At 46.7% G+C, this 21,785-nt stretch overlaps 1 protein-coding gene across 1 annotated transcript; it reads left to right on the top strand.

Annotated features, from left to right (window-relative positions):
• Positions 1-1,166: 1,166 nt before the first annotated feature.
• TRIM54 (tripartite motif containing 54) lies at positions 1,167-21,737 on the top strand. The gene is made up of 9 exons (XM_073897159.1): positions 1,167-1,678; positions 17,319-17,491; positions 17,691-17,862; positions 19,430-19,525; positions 20,176-20,409; positions 20,667-20,689; positions 20,796-20,920; positions 21,052-21,135; positions 21,454-21,737. The coding sequence occupies exons 1-9, from the start codon at positions 1,511-1,513 to the stop codon at positions 21,468-21,470; spliced, it is 1,092 nt and encodes a 363-aa protein (XP_073753260.1). The 5' UTR covers positions 1,167-1,510; the 3' UTR covers positions 21,471-21,737.
• Positions 21,738-21,785: the final 48 nt, after the last annotated feature.

Below are 21,785 nucleotides of genomic sequence, written 5' to 3' on the forward strand. Positions count from 1 at the left end.
CATATATTTTGTTAACAGGGGCGTGAAACCTGTGATAGGGAAAAGATAATACTGCTACAGACCCTTTCCCCATTCCCACACCGCCTGTTTTCTCCTCTCCACACCATTTCCCATCCACCCAAGGTCAGAGCCGAGTAACTCCTCAAACTTCTCTCTCCTGAATGGGAGAAGGGCTAAGGAATGTCAGTAAATAAAAGAGCTTTTGTCCAATCCAATGCATCTGTTGGGTCCCAAAAAGACAAATCGGGCCTGGGATACAGGAAAAAGCCCGTGGGAGAAAAAGACAGAGGGCTGGTGCTCACATCTGAGACCAGCCGGCCTGGGAGAGGAGGAGTCCAGGACAACTGTGGAGTTGAGGCAGAGGCTTCCCAGAGCCTTGTGATTATGACTTTGTCAGTGCTCTAAAATTTCCCTGGAGACCAATTCCCCTGGTGCCCAAAATAGGTTCCTGGCACTCAGGTCCTTTCTGCTCAGCTCAACTTCTCTCGATTTCCTAACAAATTTAAAGTCCTTGGAGTGGCTCCAGTGATGTGTTCATGGACCAAATCCCCACACTTTCTCAGAGGCATGCTCATGAGGTCGTTCCAGGCCCTGGTGCAACTGCCAGCTCTAGCGTCCTTAGCTTCTGTTCCTAGGGTGATATGAGAAAGTTCTGGGCAAGAACCAAAATGGACCAGAAATGTTGGACCAGAGCCTTTCCCTTTAATCTCTGGTGCCCCTGTTCTGAATCACAGCATTCAGTGGAAGAGGGTGAGGGTCACTGGCTAAACCTTGGAGGTACTGACCAGGCCCCGGGTCTGGTGAGATCTTTCCTGCCACCCTGAGCCATGTCTGGTTCCCCCCTCCAGGCCAGTTTAGATTCTGCGTCACACCCTGGAAGAAGAGCCCAAGACAGAGCATGCTTATGGGGGTCAGGGTCTCACAGGAGCCTTCTGAGCCTGAGAGCTTGACACCTTTGCAGACCTACCTTTCACCATGAGCAGTGAAACTCACCCCTGCTCTTGTTTAAGGCAGTCACCCATTCCCGAGTGAGTCAGGGTCACTCACTCGGTGACAGCTGTGGCTCGCCTTACATGAGCTAAATTGGGAGTTGGAATGTCATGCAGATGCCCCTTGTTCCCCACCCCCATGTTAAAATTAATCTCCTCTCTGGGAAGGGAGGGACACACAGTGCTGCCCATAGAGTGAACAAGAGTCATTTGGAGAACAAAAGGAGAAATTGTCAGGGACAGAGTCACTCAGGGACGGAGGGACAGATAAAGCTAGCTACATGTGCCTGGCTGGGGTACAGAGCAAAGACTAGAGAAAGAGAAGTGTCTGAAAACAGCTATCTGAGGACGAGGTGAATTGTTGGAGGAAGGGACAGGAGAGCAGAGCTATTTCAAGAGTGAGAGGTAGAAGGGAACATAAGAACCCACGGACTGTCTGAAGTAAACGAGGAAGGGTCCAGAGGCAGTGAGGAAAGGCCAGGACTGGGGCCAAGGCCAGGGCAGGCACGATCGCTGAGGGGATGAACTTCACAGTGGGTTTCAAGCCGCTGCTAGGGGATGCACACAGCATGGACAACCTGGAGAAGCAGCTCATCTGCCCCATCTGCCTGGAGATGTTCTCCAAACCAGTGGTGATCCTGCCCTGCCAGCACAACCTGTGTCGCAAGTGTGCCAACGACATCTTCCAGGTGGGCCGGGGGGCGGGGCCGGGGGGGGCGGCCTGCGTACCTTTGTGGGAGCTGGCTCATCAGGTCGGGGACTCCAGAGCGCTCCATGAGGTGGGTGGGGGCTGTCCTGGCGGCAGGGCAGAAGACTGGGGGTCCCAGGAGATCCCAGAGTAAGCATGAGTCAGCAGCTGCTTGGCAGGCTGGCGGGTGCCGCTGATGGGTGCGCGGACCACAGCTCAATAGCTGCTGTCTGCAGGGGAAAGAAGACCCCCAGAGAAACTAGAGCCTGGGAGGGAGGTGATCCTACACCAGGCTGTGTGGCAATCTGTGCTGGACTCTGCATTCCAGTTTGGAGTTTCAGATTTGGAGGATGATGCAGAAGATTGGGAGAAAATATCAATAAGATAAGCATTACAAAATGAGCCCTGAGAGAAAAGTCAAAAATGAAACGATTTGTATTTGAGGCAAAGCTCCATGTGCCCATCTTTGGGGGCAGTGAGACGTAGGCAGGAGATCAGGAATTCTCCCCAACTGAAGTTCACACCCGTGCCCCACTCCACATTGGTCAATAGAGGGGCCTGCTGGTTAAAAAGGACTGTGGTCACTTAAGTAAAGAGAATGCAGAAAAATGCAATGAGCTTTGTTTTATGGGAGGTCAAGGGGCAAAGCATAGCTAATCAAATTCACAGATGGCATTTTAGCTTCTGATTTCAGGAAGAAATGCAGCATATACTAGACTGGTTTATAAATGGGTTTTCTTTCTTGTCCTGTGCCACTGGCATGAAGATCAGAGAAAGTGGAAAAGTGCATGCTCACATGTGCCCACACACACATACACACACACCTTGCAAATGAAGTAAAATCTCTGAATAGACCAGAGCTGGCTAGCTTAGTAGGCAGGGCAGTGATAAGGAACATTATGAACACACATTCTTCAACTGTGTCAGAATTCAGGAGGAAATATGTTGGACACAAATGATTTTTAACCTAACCAAGAAAATGCTTTTTTTTTTTTTTTTTTTTTTTTTTTTTTGGGCTGCATGTTTGGGAAAAAAATTAATGCATTGGCTAAGTCAGGCTGTCCCATAGCTGTGCTCTGTAACCTACCCTTTGCTGTCTGCCATCTTCCTGTTGAGGCCCATTCCCATCTCCTATTCTTTTTTTTTTTTTTTTTAACATTTTTTAAAAGATTTTATTTGAGAGAAAGAGTGCAAGTGAGAGAGCACAAATGGGGAGCAGCAGAGGGAGAGGGAGAAGCAGACTCCCTGCTAAGCAGGGAGCCCCACCTGGGGCTCGATCCCAAGACCCTGGGATCATGACGTGAGCCCAAGGCAGATGCTTAACCAACTGAGCCACCCAGCCGCCCCTTTATCTCCTCTTCTTCTATGTGTCTAAACCTGCCATTACATTGTTTGGCTCCAGAATATCTCAGAGCCAGTGATTTTCCCTCTCTGGGAAGGGCTGACTGCTCTGTCTACTCATCCTGGACATCAAGTCATGTACTAGAAGCCTCACCTTGCCCACCATCTTAGTTTCCCTTTGGGCTAAGTACCTTTCTGAACATCCTTCAGGCTGAGATGCCCAGGAGGGAATGGCAACAAGATTTTGCCGTCCCTTCTCATGTATTTGTAGTGAAACATCCTTCCATTAGATCTTGAAATACATGAAAGCAAAGAGAAGTTTTTAAAGCGAAGGTAATCTGTCCTAAAAAAAAAAAAAAAAAAAGTGGCCCCAGGTACGAGAATATTAAAGTACGAGGCACATAGTATCATCGGGCAGAGGGTCCCAGGGACAGGTTCTCTATATGTAGGCTAGAGGATGTTTAAGTGGCCTCCCTTGTTCAAGTCAGTGCTCTGTATCCAGGCACACCATTTTGGTTCCTTGAAGCTCTGAAATACTGTTTATACCCAGAGAGAACCGGAACTGAGCTGAAATCTATGCATAATATTTAAGAAACAACATGATTCCCAGAGCTTTGGGATGGTTCTGTGGATCTGGACCGATGTGTCTCTTTTAAAGTGCAGAGCACCCCTGGCGCCACCCCCCCGCCCTGGGGAAGAGTGAACAGCTCATTTCCTTGCTCTGCTTTATTTGGGGCAGCCTGGTGGGAGGCTGACCCAGTTCTTTGGCTGCACTTATGTATATACATCTCAGTAGATCTCCCTCTGAAAGATGAGCATATTTAGTTTTTTTCGCACATTGCCTCCACATTTTGACAACTGTAGGCATAATCAGATTGTCTGTTTTCTAAGTATGGGAACAAGAATAGGACTTTTGGTAACTCTATCTTAAAACCACTTAGGAAGAATACCCTGAGAACATTGCCTAGAAAGTTAATAGAACTTATAAAACTTATACCAGTGTCACACACACACACACACTTTTAAAAAAAATACTATAGGAGTTTATATCATGAAAAGTAGCCACCTCAGGCACTCATTTTGCTTCTTCAAATGGAGGTAGCCATTTCCAACTCTCTTGGGTATCCTTCCAGAGATTTTCCATGGATAGGTACATCTGCACTTGTGTGTGTGTGTGTGTGTGTGTGTGTGTTTAAACTACACTCATTGTCTTACATCTGCCTTTGTTCACTTACTCTCTCTTGGCAGTTCCATCTCCACACATTCAGATCTATGTCTTCATTTCAAAATGGCTGCATAGGGGGTACCTGGGTGGCTCAGTCAGTTAAGCATCCGACTCTTGATTTCAGCTCCGGTCATGGTCTCAGGGTCGTGAGATCAAAACCCCATGTGGGGCTGAGCCTGGAGCCTGCTAGGGATTCTCTTTCTCCCTCTCCCTCTGCCTCTGCCTCTCCCAGCAACCCCACTCTCGCTCTAAATAAATAAACAAAATGGCTGTATAGTGTTCCATTGTTATGACTGGACCGCAGTCTATTTAAATCAGTCCTCTGAAACATTAGATGGTGTCCAGTGTTTTGCTGCCCTAAAAACTGCTGTGATGGACAACAAACAAGAATTTTAGGAAACTGTGGGGCACCTGCCTGGCTCAGTCAGAAGAGCATGTGACTCTTGATCTCAGGGTTGTAAGTTCAAGCTCCATGTTGGGTGTAGAGATTACTTAAAAATAAAAATAAAAATTTTAAATAAAATTTTAGAGAATTACAATTTTATAACATCAGGTTAATTAGCCAAGAAGCAAATTTGAAAATGTTTAATTGAACATTTAATTGACAATGTTGAACATTATTAAGGGTTTGGGAGAAAGTCATCCAGAATCCTACCTCCCCCAATGCAGTGATTTTCACATTTGTATATTACTTTCAGCCCCGGTGGCCACACATATTTTTACATAGCTGCCATCACAATTTAACTAAGTTTCTTTCTTTCTTTCTTTCTTTTTTAAAGATTTTATTTATTTATTTGACAGAGAGAGAGACAATGAGAGAGGGAACACAAGTAGGGGGAGTGGGAGAGGGAGAAGCAGGCTTCCCACCGAGCAGGGAGCCCAATGTGGGGCTTGATCCCAGGACCCTAGGATCATGACCTGAGCCGAAGGCAGACATGACTGAGCCAGGCACCCCTAACTAGGTTTCTTTAGAGCTGTAATACCTCTCTCTCTCTCTCTCTCACTCTGAATTTAGAGAAAAGACACGGAAATACCACATTAACCCCCTCTAATTTCTCCCTCCCTCTTTCTCCACACTTGCGCCCACTCAGCACCAAGCACTTTGACTAGAGGAAAGCTGTTGGTGTGGGAATTTGACACAAACATCTTCCCATGCGTTTCTGTATCTGTAAGCTCTATTCAGTCCTAAACTCCCTTAAGCAAAGCCTCCGGTGTATTCTGATACCTGCCCCCACTTCACTGTGGGTCCTTGTTTATGCGCTGCAACCTGTTGTAATTTCACAGACAACCAGAAGGCCTTGGAAGAAGGTTGTTGAGGAACAGCTTTTCTGGAAGTTGTCCAACTAGGGAGAGATTTGCAGATATGGGAATATGAAGAAAGGGGCCACATTCTCTAATAAAGGGTGGTCCGGGAAAGAGATGACTTCTGTTTCACTCCACCCTGGAATCCAGTTCTTTATCGGTTCATTGTGAGGACCTGTGGTCATCAGGAGAGGCCTGCCTCCTTGACCACTTCCACTGCTCCTGAGGGCGCCTGGACCTCCCCAGCCCAACCATGGGGGGGGTGGGGTCTCCTTTATGAGAAATTGGTTCACTGCAAGTTTGTGAATGCCATTTACTTTGTAGCAGGGTTAGGGATCTTGCTTACTTGATGGAGGAAATTTGGTTAGTGGAGAACAAAAAACCTAGACCGAGACTAGCTCCTGGGTTTTGGTCACACCAGCTTCTTCCTTTCTTGCCGTGTGATATCAGTCAGGCTATTTTACCTCTTCAAGCCTGTTTGCACATATAGAGATTAAAAGGATGCTTTGAACTGATCTTTAACATCCTTGTAATTCTTAACAATCTGATTTCACAAATTCCAGAAACCTTACTATAGATTTCCTTTTTTTTTTTAAGTTATTTATTTATTTTTTTAGTAATCTCTACACCCAATGTGGGGCTCGAACTCAAAACCCTGAGATCAAGGTTCGCATGCTTTTCTGACTGGGCCAGCCAGGCGCCCCTGGATTTACATTTTTTAAGCGTTTTCTATTCTGTTACCAAGGCCCTGACTTGACTCAGTCCTCTTCTTTTCGATCTTCCTTCCAGCCAGTCTCCTCTCACAGACCCCCCTGTTCCAGGCTCTCTGCTAGGTTCTGTCAGGCAGAGCCAGCCCTCCACTCAGAATCCCTCTCCCACCCACAGCTCAGCTTTTGCCGACATCTGAATTCTTCCAAGGCTCTTCAACATTTCTCCAAATGTCTGGTCTTCTGCTACCATTATCCCATGGTTTCTCCAGTATATTCTGAAGGTCTGGCCCAGAGGACCTGCATGATCCACTATTCATCATTGGCCAGGTCATCAATTTGGGGGAGATAGCCTCCAAACCCCCCCCCCTTGAACTCATAGAGCATCTTTCTAGATGGAACATTTCTATTAGATGCTATGGAACATTACAAAAAAAAAGGAAGCACCATACAGCCTAAAAGACAGCTCGTGGCATATATGCCGCACAATAGCCTTGACCATAACCTAGAATTAAATTCCATTTATTTACTCCATTCCATTTTATCCCCCACAGTGAAGAAAGAACATTTATTTCATGTTCTGTGGTTCTCTGTGGTCATAAACTTTTAGGATTGTTAACAACCCTTTGTGCAATGCTTTCTCATTTACAGAGTACCTTCACATGCGTGATTCCATTTGAGTTAGATAGGGTGGATGTGATTTCCATTTTACAGGGGGAACAGGACACAAGTTATAGACATACACACAAAGGGACACAGAAGGGACATAAATCTAGGTCTTCTGTTTCCTAGAGTGATGGAATTTCCTTTACACATCACCTCAGTGGCACATGAAATTTTGCTCTATGGGGCTGGCTTTCTTGTGAAAATGTAAGATCTCAGGAAAGAACAAAGACATTTCTGAGTACAAAAGAGCCCATCAGTTATTTTTTAGTTTTTTTTTTTTAAGTACAGGTCTTTTGCCATATGCCTCTACACAATTGTTTACAAAAACTTTTATCTTAAAGAAGATATTAATTCAAAGATGCATTATATACAGTTTCATCAAGTTAAGAGCAGATCTATTCCCTGTGCTCCTACACAGTCATCCACAAAAACTTGCATTTTTTTTTAGTGTTTTTTATTTTAGGTTTTTATTTTTTTAATTCGTTAGTTAACATACAGTGTTATTTCTTAGTCTTGAAATAGAAAGATAAACAGAAGCAGAAGATGGGATTTTGCTAACTGGATATTAGTCAGCTGAGAGATCTTTAGTCCAATATAGAGACGGTCAGTTGTGGAGACGTAGTAAGCAGGTTGCCATCTACCCCTTAGAGTGAAATTCCTGTTTGTGGTGAGACTGTGTAGCACTTACAATCAAGGCAGGAAGTTCTCTCTTTTTGGACCATGGACCCCTTTGTCAATTTGTAAAGCCTGTGGACCCTAAGGGCGATGTCTGTGGTTTATGTAAGAAAAATGTTTTTATTTTCATTTTTTTAAAGATTTTATTTATTTTGAGAGATAGAGTGAACGAGAGAGAGAGAGCACATGAACAGGGGCAGAGGGAGAGGGAGAAGCAGGCTCCCTTGCTGAGCAAGGAGCCTGATGCGAGGCTTGATCCCAGGACCCTGGGATCATGACCTGAGCTGCAGGCAGACGCTTAACTGACTGAGCCACCCAGGCACCCCAGAAAAATGTTTTTAAATGCATAAAATATAATACATATGATTGTGAAGAAACTGGATTGCATGCATTCTCATACATTCTTAACGAGAACACAGCATGCATTCTCGTACGTTCTCAACGAGGCTGATATTGCCCCAAGTATATCTGCCGTATTAGAATTTTTTATTGTGATTTTATTTTTACATTTTTATTTAGTTTTTGCTTTCAGGTAAAATTCCACCCCCCCTACCCAGCTGTATTGAGATATAATTGACAAAAATTATACATATTTAAGGTGTGCAACATGATGATTTGATATTGCGATCACCATAACCGAGAGAGTTAACACATCCATCACCTCACATGTTACCGCTGTGTGTGTGGTCTGCTGCTCTCTTAGCATTGCCAAGTATACAATATTGTATGACTAACTCCAGTCACCATGCTGTACATCAGGTCCCCAGAACTAATTCATCTCATGATGGAAAACTTGTGTCCTTTGACCAGCATCTCCTCATCCCCCACCACCGCCACCCCCACCTTTCTACTCTGCTTCTAGGAGTTTCACTTTTGTAGATTTTTGGTACTAAAATTTAATGGGGAAGGGGTCAATATTAGGGGCGAAAATGTCTTAAAAGTTTCCCGGAAGGAGCAGTAATGAAAAAAAGCTTGAGAAGCACTGGAATATAATTACCAGAGTAATTAGAACATGTTTGATAGAGTAATGTATGTGCTTCTATTACCACATTAAATCATGAGCTCAAGCAGTGGGCTTGAAGTAGTTTAGAAATAGTGATAAGCATAAGTTATTTTTGGATATTTGAGCAACAACAGTAATGTGATGTGAAAATGCCTGTGATTTCTGTGGGTGATAAAGTACCACTACAACTACTGTGGTTCGTTGCCTACATTTATAACTGAGGGAAATGTCCAATTTCTGCTAGAGGTTAATGAAAATCAAGGTGTGGTTTTTTTTCTCATCTGGGTTCACAGAATTTTAGTCAAGGATCTTTCGGGGCTGTGGTCCCCAGGTTAAATACTCCTGCCTGACAGGCACCGGCATCTTCCCAAGAATCCAGGCTTGACTTTCTCCTCTGCCCACAACCCACCCATGTCCAAGTGAATGGTCGGTCCTACTGATTCTGCCTCTGGCATCCCTAGTCTTTTTTTTTTAGATTTTATTTATTTGAGAGAGTGAGCACGAGAGCGGGTGCTGTCAGAGGGAGAAGCAGACTCCCTTCTAAGCAGAGAGCCTGACTCGGGCCTCGATCCCAGGACTCTGTAATCATGACCCAAACCGAAGGCAGGTGCCCAACCAATTGAGCCACCCAGGTGCCCCTGGTATCCCTAGTCTTCCAAGATTGCTGCCACTACCTGAGGGTGGGCCCGTGACGTGCTTTAACTATGGCACTTGCTTCCCAGTTATCTGTGCCTTTAACCTCTCTCTCCACTTCCCATCTATCCAAATTACCTCTCTTAGATTAATATTCACTCTTATTTTCTCTCCTAGTTCAGAAAAAAAACATGTCTACAAAATTAAGTTCAGATCCTTACCCTTGAATTCAAAGCCCTCTGTGATTTTGCCACAATTAAAAAAAAATTTTTTTAAGGGGCACCTGAGTGACCCAGTGGGTTAAGCGTCCAACTCTTGCTTTCTGCTCTGGTCGTGATCTCATGGGTCATGAGATTGAGCCCTGCATTAGGCTCTGAACTCAGCGGGGAGTCTGCTTGAGGAATCTCTCCCTCTGCCCTTCCCCCCACTCTCTTTCTCTCTCTCTCTCTCTCAAATGAATAAAATCTTCTAAAATTAATTAATAAAATTCAAAAGCCTTTCATTTAAAAACCCACCTTTCTAGCTCCCCCCCATGCCTCCCCCATTTGTAACTTAAAATCCGATAGTCTCTCCGGTCTCCTAAAATTCTTTCCTACCTAACCATCTGCTACCCGTCTACCCTGTCTTCAAATGGTATCTTCTTAAACATCCCCTCCCTTGAACCAACATAGTTCTTTACAGTTCTTCTAGTGGTTTATCTTCTTGGCTTTTGTGGCACTCCAGCGCCCCCTTTCCATTCATGTCAGGACTGAGCATTGCATTTTTTTTTTTTTTTTTTAGATTTTATTTATTTATTTGAGAGAGATAGAGTGAGTGCGAGTAGAGGGAGGAGCAGAGAGGGAGATGGTGATAGAGAATCCCAAGCGGACTCTGCACTGAGCCTGACTGGGCAGGGGCAGGGGGCTCGATCTCATGACCCTGAGCTCATGACCTGAGCTGAAACCAAGAGTAGAATGCTCAACTGACTGAGCCACCCAGATGCCCCTGAGCATTGCATTTTTAAATATTTTACTTTTTTTTAAGTAGGCTCCACACCTGACATGGGGCTCAAACTCACAATCCCAAGATCAAGAGTCACATGCTCCACCAACTGAGCCAAGAGATGCCCCACATTTTTAAAAAGTAAAAGTTTTTTTTCAAACCCTAAAGTCTTTGTACAAAATTTGGAAATTAGAAAAAAAGAAAAAGGAAGGAATAAACCACAATTCTATCACTTGATGACAATTATTGCAAAAAATATTTAACTTTTTTTAAAAATGCATTTTAAAAGTAATTCAGGGTCTATGGAGGGAAATTTGGGAAATGTAGATGAATACAAAGAAGAAGGTTTTAAAATCACCTGGGAATCCCATCACCCATTTCAAAATTGGGATCCTACTGTCTATATAGATTTACATCCTGCTTTTTTCATCTAAAATCATAACATGAGTATCTCCCTGTGTTACAAAGAACTCTGTTAAAAGATAATTGCATAATAATTCTTTTATAACTCACTTAATTGCTCTTCTGTGTCAAATAACCAATATGTTTCCTATATGAAAAAAATTATTGTTTATTTTGATTACCAAAATAATATAGGTGTATTATATAAAATTCAAACCTCATACATAATACAAGTGATAGAACGTATAAATCCATCTAAACACACTAGGACTATTTCAGAGATGGGATTTCAGGAACTACTTCTATGAGACAGGAGAGGGCGCTCCAGGGACAGCTAGGGAGAGACACAGACCCTGGATCACAGAGTTAAAGAGGGAGATGGTGGACTCTGGTGTGAGAGGGAGAGGTTGTTATAAAAACCACCAGCTCCCTTCCCCATTTCACAGGCAAATACACACTGGTCAGGGTGTCTGAAATTCTTACCATATTATATCCTCCAAGGCTCATTGCTCACAGAACATCAGGAGCAAGTGCTAAGCACAGATCCCTCTTTTTAGATCTGAGGAGACAGAACCTGAGAGAAATTGTTTTCCTAAGGTCGTAAATGGCAAATCCAAAGCCAGATCTTCAGATAATTGCTACTTTCCCTGTATTGTGCCACATTAAATGCCTTCTGTTAAAATATAGAAATGTTACCAAGAAGGAATAACAATTTTATCCACATATCCAGTACAGATGACTTTCTCAAAATAACCACCCAGCATTTGCAAAAAAATTGGGACATGAGACAGACAAGTTTCGATTGAAGAAAGAGTCAGGAAAGAGAGCGACGCCCCGGACTTAATTCTCATTTCACCTTCCCGATTTTTGCCATAGTTATGTACCACCTATGCTATGGTTGATTATTTCTGTTTAAAAGGACTCACTTTTAGGGGCACCTGGGTGGCTCAGTCGGTTAAGCGACTGCCTTCGATTCAGGTCATGATCCCAGGGTCCTGGGATAGAAGCCTGCATCACGCTCCTTGCTCAGTGGGGAGCCTGCTTCTCCCTCTACCTCTGCCCCTCCCCTCTGCTTGTGCTCTCCCTCTCCCCATCAAATAAATAAATAAATAAATAAATAAATAACATCTTAAAAAAAAGGACTCACCTTTAAAGCTTAAATGTTTACTCTTTCTTCATTCTAAATGACAAAGTTCTTGAAAAATCACTAGCTATGTAGGCTGGTTATTTTTTCTAATATGCACAAAATAAACATAAAAATTCTCAATGTCCATTCTCATATCACCAAAAATCTTCATGCCTGTCATCAGTATGTATACCATACTTGGGGAAACACTGAGATAGCTCATGGGTAACACAGAGAGGGCCTCTAAGCAACATGACGGTGCCAGGAGTTAAAGAACCTGGAAAATCCAAAAGATAAACTTAACTATTTCATCACCAGTCACATTTAGCCCTAGTGCAAAAGGGCATATATATATATACATATATATATATATGCCAGGACTGACTAGCAAAGGATGTGGGGTGTGGAGTTGGGCGGGCGAAACATTGCTGAGGCAATCACAGCAAGGAAGGGATGCCCTGGAGGTTAAGAGGAAAGCCAGCCAGCCTACCCCAAGTAGGATATGGCAGGAGGAACTGAGCTTTGGAAGAGGGAGGAGACTATGGAACCAGTAGATGGCTGGGAAATCTGCAGTGGGCTGTGGTACCTGCTCCAGGGAGCAGCACTGGGTCTATAGCCAAACTGCAAAAAATGGCAGAGGTGCGACCCCTCCCTACCACCTGCCAGTGAGCTCTCCAGTTCCCCAGAAATGTGCTTTTCAAACAAAGGATTTAGGTTGGACTGCCTGATTCCAATTGTCTCTCAGACCCCTGGGTCCCAAGAGAATGGTAGTGATTAGCCGATAGGATGAGCTGCTAAAATGTCTTTACAAGGTGGGGAAGTGGTGAAGAGGTAGGGTGCTTCCTGGTCCACCTCCCTTGGCCCAGACATCCCAACAAGTTCTGATTGCTTTTTTTAAACTTTTTTTGGGGGGCATCTGCGTGGCTTAGTCAGTTAAGTGCCCAACTCTTGGTTTCAGCTCAGGTCATGATCTCATGGGGTCGTGATCCCATGGGGTACTGGGATTGAGCCCCGGGTAGGGCTTGGCACTCAGGAGAGGGTCTGCTTGGAGATTCTCTCTCTCTTTGCCCCTCTCCTCACTCTCTCTCCCTCTCAAATAAATACATAAATCTTAAAAACAAAACATGTTTTTATATTGTGGTACAATGCATAGTGTAAATTTATCATCTTAACTATTCTCTTTTTTTAGTATTTTATTTATTTGAGAGAGAGAGCATGAGAGAGCGAGCACAAGCAGTGGGGAGGGGTAGAAGGAGAGGGAGAAGCAGGCTCCCGGCTGAGCAGAGAGCCGAAGCGGGACTCGATCCCAGGGCCCTGGGATCAGGACCCAAGCCAAAGGTAGACGCTTAACCAGCTGAGCCACCCAGTCACCCTCATCTTAACTATTCTTAAGTGTGTAGCTCAGTGGCATTAACTATATTCATATTGTCATATAACCATATCCAGAACTTCTCATCCTTCCAAACTGAAACTCTGTACCCATTAAAATAACTCCCCACTCCCCTACCCCCCAGTCCCTGACAACCAACATTCTACTTTTTATCTCTATGAATTTGACTACTTCAGGTACCTCATATCAGAGAGATCATGCAATATTTGTCCTTTTGTGACAGGCTGATTTCACCTAGCACAATGTCCTCAAGGCTGACCCACATTGTCACATGTAGTCCTGATTACTTTCATCCTGTCGTTTTCCACCACAGTCTGTGTGACTATCAGTGGCATGCATTCTACTTCCTGCCGTCGTATCAAATGTGAATTTTGTTTCTATGTTGGTAACATATTTTACATGACTTCTTAATTCTGCCAGTTCATTTTTCTTCTCCAGCTTTGATCACTTATATCTCTTCTTTTTCTTTCAAGATTTTATTTATTTATTTATTTAAGAGCGAGACAGTGCGGGGGTTGGTGAGGAGCAGAGGGAGAGAGACAAGCGGACTCCGTGCTGAGTACAGCGCCTGATGCTGGGCCTCCATCTCATGACACTGAGATCATGACCTGAGCCGAAATTAAGAGGCAGCCGCTTAGCTGACTGAGCCACTGAGGGCCCCCTTTACTTATATCTCTTCTATAATCAAAGTGACTATGTTTTCTTTATTTCTTTATAAAGGTCAGATTGAAATATTGTTTCTTAGAGCAATTCTTCTTCCAAAGCGTCTTCTTCACCTGTCCTTTGCTTGTCATGCTTTCTTTTTCCTTTTTTTTTTTATTATCTCGGCTTGTATCTCCTGTTAGATCCTTTCTGCTTATCATTCCTCTTTGAATAGGGGTAGTTCCATCTGAGGCTGAGGGTGAATTCTTTACTCAACCCTCTGTTTACCTTGGCTTTTCTTCCACTGTCACCTAAATGTAAACTGGCTAGCTGGATGTTATCATTGGTTTGCAATCTCTGTTTGGTCCTTTGGCTTCTTTGGTGAATTAGAGGGGTATGACCTGGATTAGTAGGTAACTGACTATCTCAATTTGGTTATGTTGCCTCAGAATATTTTTTCACACCGAATCTGAGGAATTCTCTTTCTTGGGGGCACATGGGGATCCATGGGAGGAAGTCTTGCAAAGATTTGAGCTATTTCCTTTCCTTTGCACAAACAGGTCATTCTGGTTGCAAGCTGGGCCCTTATATTGCTTCACAAGGTTTTGGTTTTGATGGGTCATATTTTATCTCTGCTCAAATAACATCAATCCGCAGTTGCACAGCTGACTTTTACATTGTTTCTTTCCTTTGTGAAGGGTTGATGTTTGGCCTTACTAAAATCGGTTTCACCTGAGATTCAGAGAGACGCATATTGGCTCTGGGCATCATTCTTCAGGTGGCCTCAATTTTATTGCACCTGACAATGTAGTATATTGATTTTTAGGATGGACTCTGGGGTCAGAGTGCCTGAGTTCAAATATTGGTTCTGTCACCTATTACCTGATGACTGTGAACAATTTATTTAACATATCTGGGCTACAATTTCCTATCTTTGAAATGGCACTAATAGTAGTAGCTATTTCATAAGGTTGATAAGAGGTTTAAATGAGTTAATACAAATAAAAGGACTTAGAGCAAAACCTGGCATGAAGTATGTGCCCAATTAGCCGCTGTCACTATATTTCCTGTAGTCTAAGTTGGGGGGGCATACATGTTCATCTCCTCCATTATATTTACAAGAAATCCTTGAGGGTTAAAATCAGTAATGCCTGGGAAGCCCATAGCATGGTGCTTGACACATAATAGACCCTCAAAACATGTGCTGAATGTTAAATAATGAGTATAGAGGAAGAGGGGGCAGTGCAGAGGAAGGTGGGGGAGAGAGGCCACTCAGGAGTTTGTGCTCTGGGCTAAGATTTTAGAATATTGCCCCCTTTCTACCCATTCAAACCTTCACTGAGCACCTTTATATGCTAGCCAGCAGCAAATCAAAGAGAAGTCAGATCCCTCCAGGAACTTGCGGCTTACAGTTCTCCCAACAGCTCCTTACTCACTTGGATTCTAAATAATGAAAGGTAATTGTATTAAGTAAGCAAAAGCCCAGTGATCTTACACTTTAACCCATTCCCTAAAGTAAACTCAGGAGTATTTATACAATTCCAGCTACCAAGAAGGACAAAGGCACACAGCCTTGGATAATCTCAAACTAATCCGTTTGGCTTTATGATGGCCTGAAGTGTTAACTTCTTATGATTCACAAGAAATGCCCCCAAAATGTGACATTTGTGACCTACCAGTCACTCTCACCAAGGTAGGCTTGCCCACTTCACAGGGGTCACTTTTCCTGCCTTGCCTACACCTCTTGCTTTTAAAGGTTCAAATAAGACTGTGGACTTGGACGCTTGTATGTATTCTGGGTGTTGTTGCACACATAAAGGGCCCTCTGGCTGATGTCCAGCATAAGGATTTGGAGAATTCCATCGAAATCAACTGCAGGAAATACATCTAACTTCGCAAAGTCACAGGTGACTATTCTCCCGGTTACCCTCTATGAGTCCATGGTCTTCCAGCCAGTTAAGACTAAGTTCTGCCATAAGTGACAGAAAACCCCAAATAGCAATGGCTTAAGAAGGTGTGTTTTTCTCTCAAGTGGAAGTATAGATAGGCAGTCCAGGACTGCCTCATCAGAGCCTCACTCCTTTTATCTTGCTGCCATTCTCATCATGTGACTACCTCATGGCTCAACATGGCTGCTTCAACTTGAGCCACTCCATCTTCATTCCAGCCAGCAGGAAGGAGAAAAGAGGAGGGCATGCCCCTCCATTAAAGATACTTCTTAGAAATGGCACAAAACATTGCTATCTACATCCCAGTGGCCAGAATGCAGTCGCCTGGTCACACCCAGCTGGAAGGGAGGCTTGAACACACAATCTTTATTCCATGTGTCTTGCTAAAAATTCAGAGGTTCTATTATTGAAGAAGACAAGGTGAATATCGAAGAACAACAAGCAGTCTCTGCCAGTCTCTTATCTCTCTTGCCATCCACAAGTTGACCCCTCTGTCTTCTCTGAAGACCAGCCTTCCTGTTCACACTTTCTGACCCCTCCTGCTTTCCACCTCCACTTCACAAGACTAAGAGTGGCCACAATGTCAGTTCTTGGCCCAACTCCACAGGTCTTTTCAGTTTCCCAAAGCCGCACACTGTCTACCCACCTCCACCTCTGTGTTTCAAGTCCAAATTCCTGGAGAGAACATTTGATTGGTTCTGCTTGGGTCAGGTGATCACCTTCTCAATGCTGAGCCAATCATCTGTGGCCTGGGCCATGGCAGGGCTCTCCCTATTAGGATGGGATGGAGCAAGTTCTCTAAGCGGTGGAAGTGATGAACATCTCTTGTAAATCCTCCTTCTGAGCTTACTCTTATCGTAACACCCAGCCTGCTGGATGTAGTTGTCGCTTTGCTCGGTTTGCTCGTCCATAGGGCAGGGATGCATTTATTCATATCTTATCCCCAGAGCCTTGCAATTACCTGGCACACTCAATATTTATTGTAGAAGGAATAATCCAATCTCATCCTTAATTTTACAGAGCTTGAATGCTTGCTCGAATTTACATGGTAAAACAGCGTTAGGGGCAGCACAAGAACACAGGTCTCCTGACTCCCAGTCTCTAGGACGGTTTCCTAGAATGACCCAGCATGGTGTGGCTTTTGTGCTCCATTGTTCAGCACTTGTCTCAGTTTCCCTGTCAAGGACTCCAGGGAATCTCCCCCCACCCCCAGATGTGGCCCATGAGAGCCCAGGAGGACACTGGCTACACCACACAGAGTCCATTTCCAACCTTAGCCTTCCTGTCAACACCAGTGTCTCCCCACACCTGCAAGCTGGGCCCCTTTGGGGAAATCCCATCCTGACTGGGCCTTGACCAAAGTTAGGCTCTAGATGCAGGGATGCTTAAAGAGTAATGAGGCAAAAGCGGGAAAGAAGATCTCCATGGCCACGCACCTGAGCTGCTCTCAGAGGAGGAGGGCCCCGCCATCGGAAAGAGCTGATGCCTCTCCTTCCGCTATTCTCCTACACATCGGCCCTCATGACCGTTCCTCCCTGCTTCCTCCCTGGTCCCTCAGGCCTCACTGTGCCTATTCCCTCATGTTACTTGTCCCTACAGGCCTCGAACCCTCTGTGGCAATCCCGGGGCTCCACCACCGTGTCTTCGGGGGGCCGTTTCCGCTGCCCATCTTGCAGGCATGAGGTTGTCCTGGACAGACATGGTGTCTATGGCCTGCAGCGAAACCTGCTAGTGGAGAACATCATCGACATTTACAAGCAGGAGTCTTCCCGGTGAGCCGTCAGGACCTCTTGTCCCTCTAAGGAGCAGGGCCTGGCACACAGCGGGGGAACCCATCAGCCAAAAGGGAAGGGCTGAGAGGATCGGTTTAGAGATCAGAGGCCTGGACCCTGGGACGCCCCACACTCACGGGATGCACCTCCCTGCAGCCTGGCCCCTGACCCTCCTGCCACCCCACCCGCTCCCCTCCAGGCCACTGCACTCCAAGGCTGAGCAGCACCTCATGTGCGAGGAGCACGAAGAAGAGAAGATCAACATCTACTGCCTGAGCTGTGAAGTGCCCACCTGCTCTCTCTGTAAGGTCTTTGGCGCCCACAAGGACTGTGAGGTGGCCCCGTTGCCCACCATTTACAAACGCCAGAAGGTACCAAGCAGCAGAGGGAACAGGCATGGTGAGGTGGGAACAGGGGACAGGGTCTCCAACTGCAGCCTCTCACTCCACTTGGGTTTTAGAGGCTGGCAGATCAGGGCTACCGTCCCAGTTCTGGGCATGACTCAGTGTGTCCGTGACTAAGTCACTTGACCTCTCTGGCCCTGACTTTCCTCGCTTGTAAAATGGGGATGAAAATGCCAACTTCCAAAGTTGTTTTAAGATACAATTAGATAATGGATACCAGCAACTTCAGTTTGGTGGCCGAGGTGCTCTCCAGGCCCTCTCACTACCACACAACTACATTTGACCTAAAACATAATTTAAAACTTATATCGGTGGGGTGCCTGGGTGGCTCAGTCAGTTGAGTGTCTGACTCATTATTTTGTCTCAGGTCACGATCTCAGGGCTGTGAGATCGAGCTGCATATCGGGGTCTGCACTCAGCGCTGAGTCTGCTTGAGATCCTCTCCCTCTGCCCCTCCCTCTGCCCACGATCTTGCTCTCCGTCTCTCTCATAAATTAAATAAATCCTTTTAAAAAATAAAATAGAAACTATATCAGAGGGCAAATGCTGGCAGTATTCCTGAGCTAGAGAGATGAGACTATGTCTTCAGACCCCTGAAATGTGGACACCCGACCTGAAGCCCCCCACGAATCCCAGGTTAAAGTGGAATCTCAGGAACCACGGTGGTCAGAAGTGCCGCCTGGCTTTTGACAAAAGTGAACGCAGAATCTGCCTAGAGGGAAACCCCCTCAATTTAGGCCCTTGGGTTCTCCTTAGATTAAGAAAAACAAAATATTAATTCAAAAGTGAAGATACAGAGAGAAGTGTACCCCATGAGTGAAGTCAGTGGAAACAAAAATCACAGATTAAACCCCTGAGGAATTCATATAATGGAATTATTAAAGACTTGAGAGTCGCTGTGTATAAAATGCTTTCTTAAAAAGATGGAATAAAACCCCAGCAATACTAGATTACCAAACATGCAGATTTAACAAAAAGCCAAATAGAGCTTTTAAAAATTAAAATGTGGTTGTTGAAATAAAACATTGAAAAGGTGAATTAAATGGCAGATTCCTCTGAAGAGAGAATTAGCGAACAGGAAGGTGGGCCTGAAAAAGCAGCCTAGGATGCAGCACAGGGGGATGAGAAGGGTGAGCGCATATGTCTTCTCCTCAGAGTCACAGAATGAGAAAACAAAGAGAATGGAGAAGAGGCAATAGTATCCTAACAGATAATTACAAAGCTTTCCGAATTGAGAGAAGGCATGAATCTACAGTTGAAGCATTCAGCCCAGAGCCTGGCATTTGGTGGATATTTGGCAAATGTCTTTCTCCTCCGGTGGTGGAGGCCCTCCTCTTTCCACCTCCTTCCAGAATCCATAAATATGCTTCCACACTTCTTGGATGGTTCCAAGCCATCTAGATCTCTGGAATGGCTGCCCTGATGGTGGGGCGGAGAGGCAGTCTTCTCCTAGGCGGCCCTGGCTGGGATGGGGGGCGGAGGACAGCTCTAGACAGGGTCCTCCAGCTCTAAGGGCTGGCCTGTTGTGTGGCAGAGCGAGCTCAGCGATGGCATCGCGATGCTGGTGGCGGGCAATGACCGTGTGCAAGCAGTGATCACACAGATGGAGGAAGTGTGCCAGACCATCGAGGTGAGCCTGGGATAGGAGGGAGGGGAAATTTCTGGGTTCCTGGGGGGTGAATCACAAGTAGTGGGATATAGGTTTGAGTCCCAGCTGTGCCCCCCCGGCTCTGTGACTTTGGTCCAGTTACTTCACTTCTCTGTGCTTTGCTGATTATGAGAATGATATGATGACTACCTCGCTGGACATTTTTGAGAATTAAATGAGATTATACAAGTAAAAACTAGGGCCAGAGATACCCCTGAAGTACTTTAAAATATTGTATTTGCTAAAGAGAGAAAATCTTAAAAGTTTTCGTGAGAAAAATATTATAACTGTATTTAGTGACAGTGGTAACTAGACTTGTGATCATTTCACAATATCTACAAATACGGGATCACTACATTGTACACCGGAAACCAATATAATGTTAAAAGTCAATTATATCTCAATTTTTAAAAAATCTAGAAATTGTTGTTACTGAAAAGACCTGGGAATGAGCAGCCCTTGGCTGCAGCTGTGGCTCGGCCACTGTGTGTGGGGAACTTTCCTTGGTTGTCTGTGGCTCCCAGTAAGTGGGGAGTGGGACAGGTAGGTGAGTGCTCTCCCAGCTAGAGGTCTCATCCTGGCTCCCCTCGTTCAGGACAACAGCAGGTCTCATCCTTGCTCCCCTCGTTCAGGACAACAGCCGGAGGCAGAAGCAGTTGCTTAACCAGAGGTTCGAGGCCCTGTGCTCGGTGCTGGAGGAGCGCAAGGCTGAGCTGCTGCAGACGCTGGCCCGCGAGCAGGAGGAGAAGCTGCAGCGCGTCCGGGGCCTCATCCGCCAGTATGGAGACCACCTGGAAGCCTCCTCCAAGCTCGTGGAGTCCGCCATCCAGTCCATGGAGGAGCCACAGATGGCGCTGTACCTGCAGGTGGGCCCTGGCGGAGGGAGGCGGGCCGCAGAGTGGCTGCGGTGGGGGCCCCGGCACCCCGAGGGCTGGGCTCCGGTCTCCTCTCTGGCTCCCGCTTGCCCCACGGCCTTGGGCAGGTCACCCCGCCTGAGTCCGTTTTCTCGTCAACGAACCGGGATATGCATCCCCGCCTACCCCGCAGGACTGTGGGCACCAGAAACGGGACTTTGCCAGCGCTTGGCACGGTGCTTACGCTCACCCTCCTTTCTTCCCTGCAGCAGGCCAAGGAGCTGATCAATAAGTGAGTAGGCGGAGCGGGAAGGGCAGGGGCTGTGTGGGCTCCGCCGCCACGCGCAGGGGGTTGAGGGTGCTGGGGCCGGTCCAGCTGAGCGGCTGCCGCGCCGCAGGGTCAGGGCAATGTCGAAAGTGGAGCTGGCAGGACGGCCAGAGCCGGGCTACGAAAGCATGGAGCCGTTCACCGTGAGCGTGGAGCACGTGGCCGAAATGCTGAGGACCATCGACTTCCAGCCGGGTGAGGGAGTGAGGATGGGAGGGGGCGGCGGGCCGCTGGGACTGGGCGTCCCGAGGGCACGCGGCAGGGGGGGGGTGCGTCACGGCCCGAGAAGCGGGGACCCCACCTCACGGGGCCTTCCTTGGGGCTAGGCGCTTCCGGGGAGGAAGAGGATGAGGAGGTGGCATTGGACGGGGAAGAGGGCAGCGCAGGGCCTGAGGAAGAGCGGCCGGAAGGTGAGTGCGGCCCGAGGCGCCTGGCGGGGCTGGCCCTACGCTCAGGTCCCCTCTTCTGTGATGCCTTCCTGCGGCCCCAGGGATGGCTGCAGGCCTCGGCTCCTGAAGCGCGTCCCCGCCCCATCGGGCGGGGGGCGCCCCCTAGCGCGCGTGCGGAAGTACACTCTCTTTCCCACCAGCCATTCCTGGGGGCTCTGGGAGACCAGGTTGGGTCGGGCCGTAGAGGAGAAAGCCACGTGGCTGGGGGAAAGGGGTAAGTTGGGGTTCGGAGCTGACTTGTTCCCGTGGAGAGCCCGCCCACCGAGCTTTCTTTCCCAGGCACAGGCGGGCACTGACCCGTCCCCTGTTGGAGAGCCCGCGCACCTGGGGCCTGGCGCTGGGGTCGCGGAGGACTTGCGCTGAGACCGCCGCGCCGCCCAGCTCGGCGCCCCGCCGCGGGGGAGGGGCTCAATAAAGGGCTAGTGCGTCCAGAACCGCATCTCCGTTCACTGCTCACTCTCAGCCTCGGCTTCGGAGGCGACCCCATCACCATCCTGCCCTTCTCCGGATCTGGGACCATTTGAGGGGCGGAAGTGGAATGACCCCCGTGGGGCATCTCCTTGATATCAAGCACGGGTTCCTCGAGCCCTGTGCCAAGGGAAGAGGGTCGG

Source organism: Callorhinus ursinus, unplaced genomic scaffold, assembly GCF_003265705.2.
Source record: "Callorhinus ursinus isolate GAN/ISIS: 27379988/994484 unplaced genomic scaffold, GSC_fseal_2.0 scaffold10, whole genome shotgun sequence".
NCBI classification, from domain to species: Eukaryota; Metazoa; Chordata; class Mammalia; order Carnivora; family Otariidae; genus Callorhinus; species Callorhinus ursinus.

Coding starts and splice junctions, on each gene's coding strand:
- TRIM54 (XM_073897159.1), top strand. CDS start 1,511: ATGAACTTCACAGTGGGTTTCAAGCCGCTGCTAGGGGATGCACACAGC. Junction 20,410..20,666: donor AGATGGCGCTGTACCTGCAG/GTGGGCCCTGGC, acceptor TCTTCCCTGCAG/CAGGCCAAGGAGCTGATCAA. Junction 20,921..21,051: donor GACCATCGACTTCCAGCCGG/GTGAGGGAGTGA, acceptor CCTTGGGGCTAG/GCGCTTCCGGGGAGGAAGAG.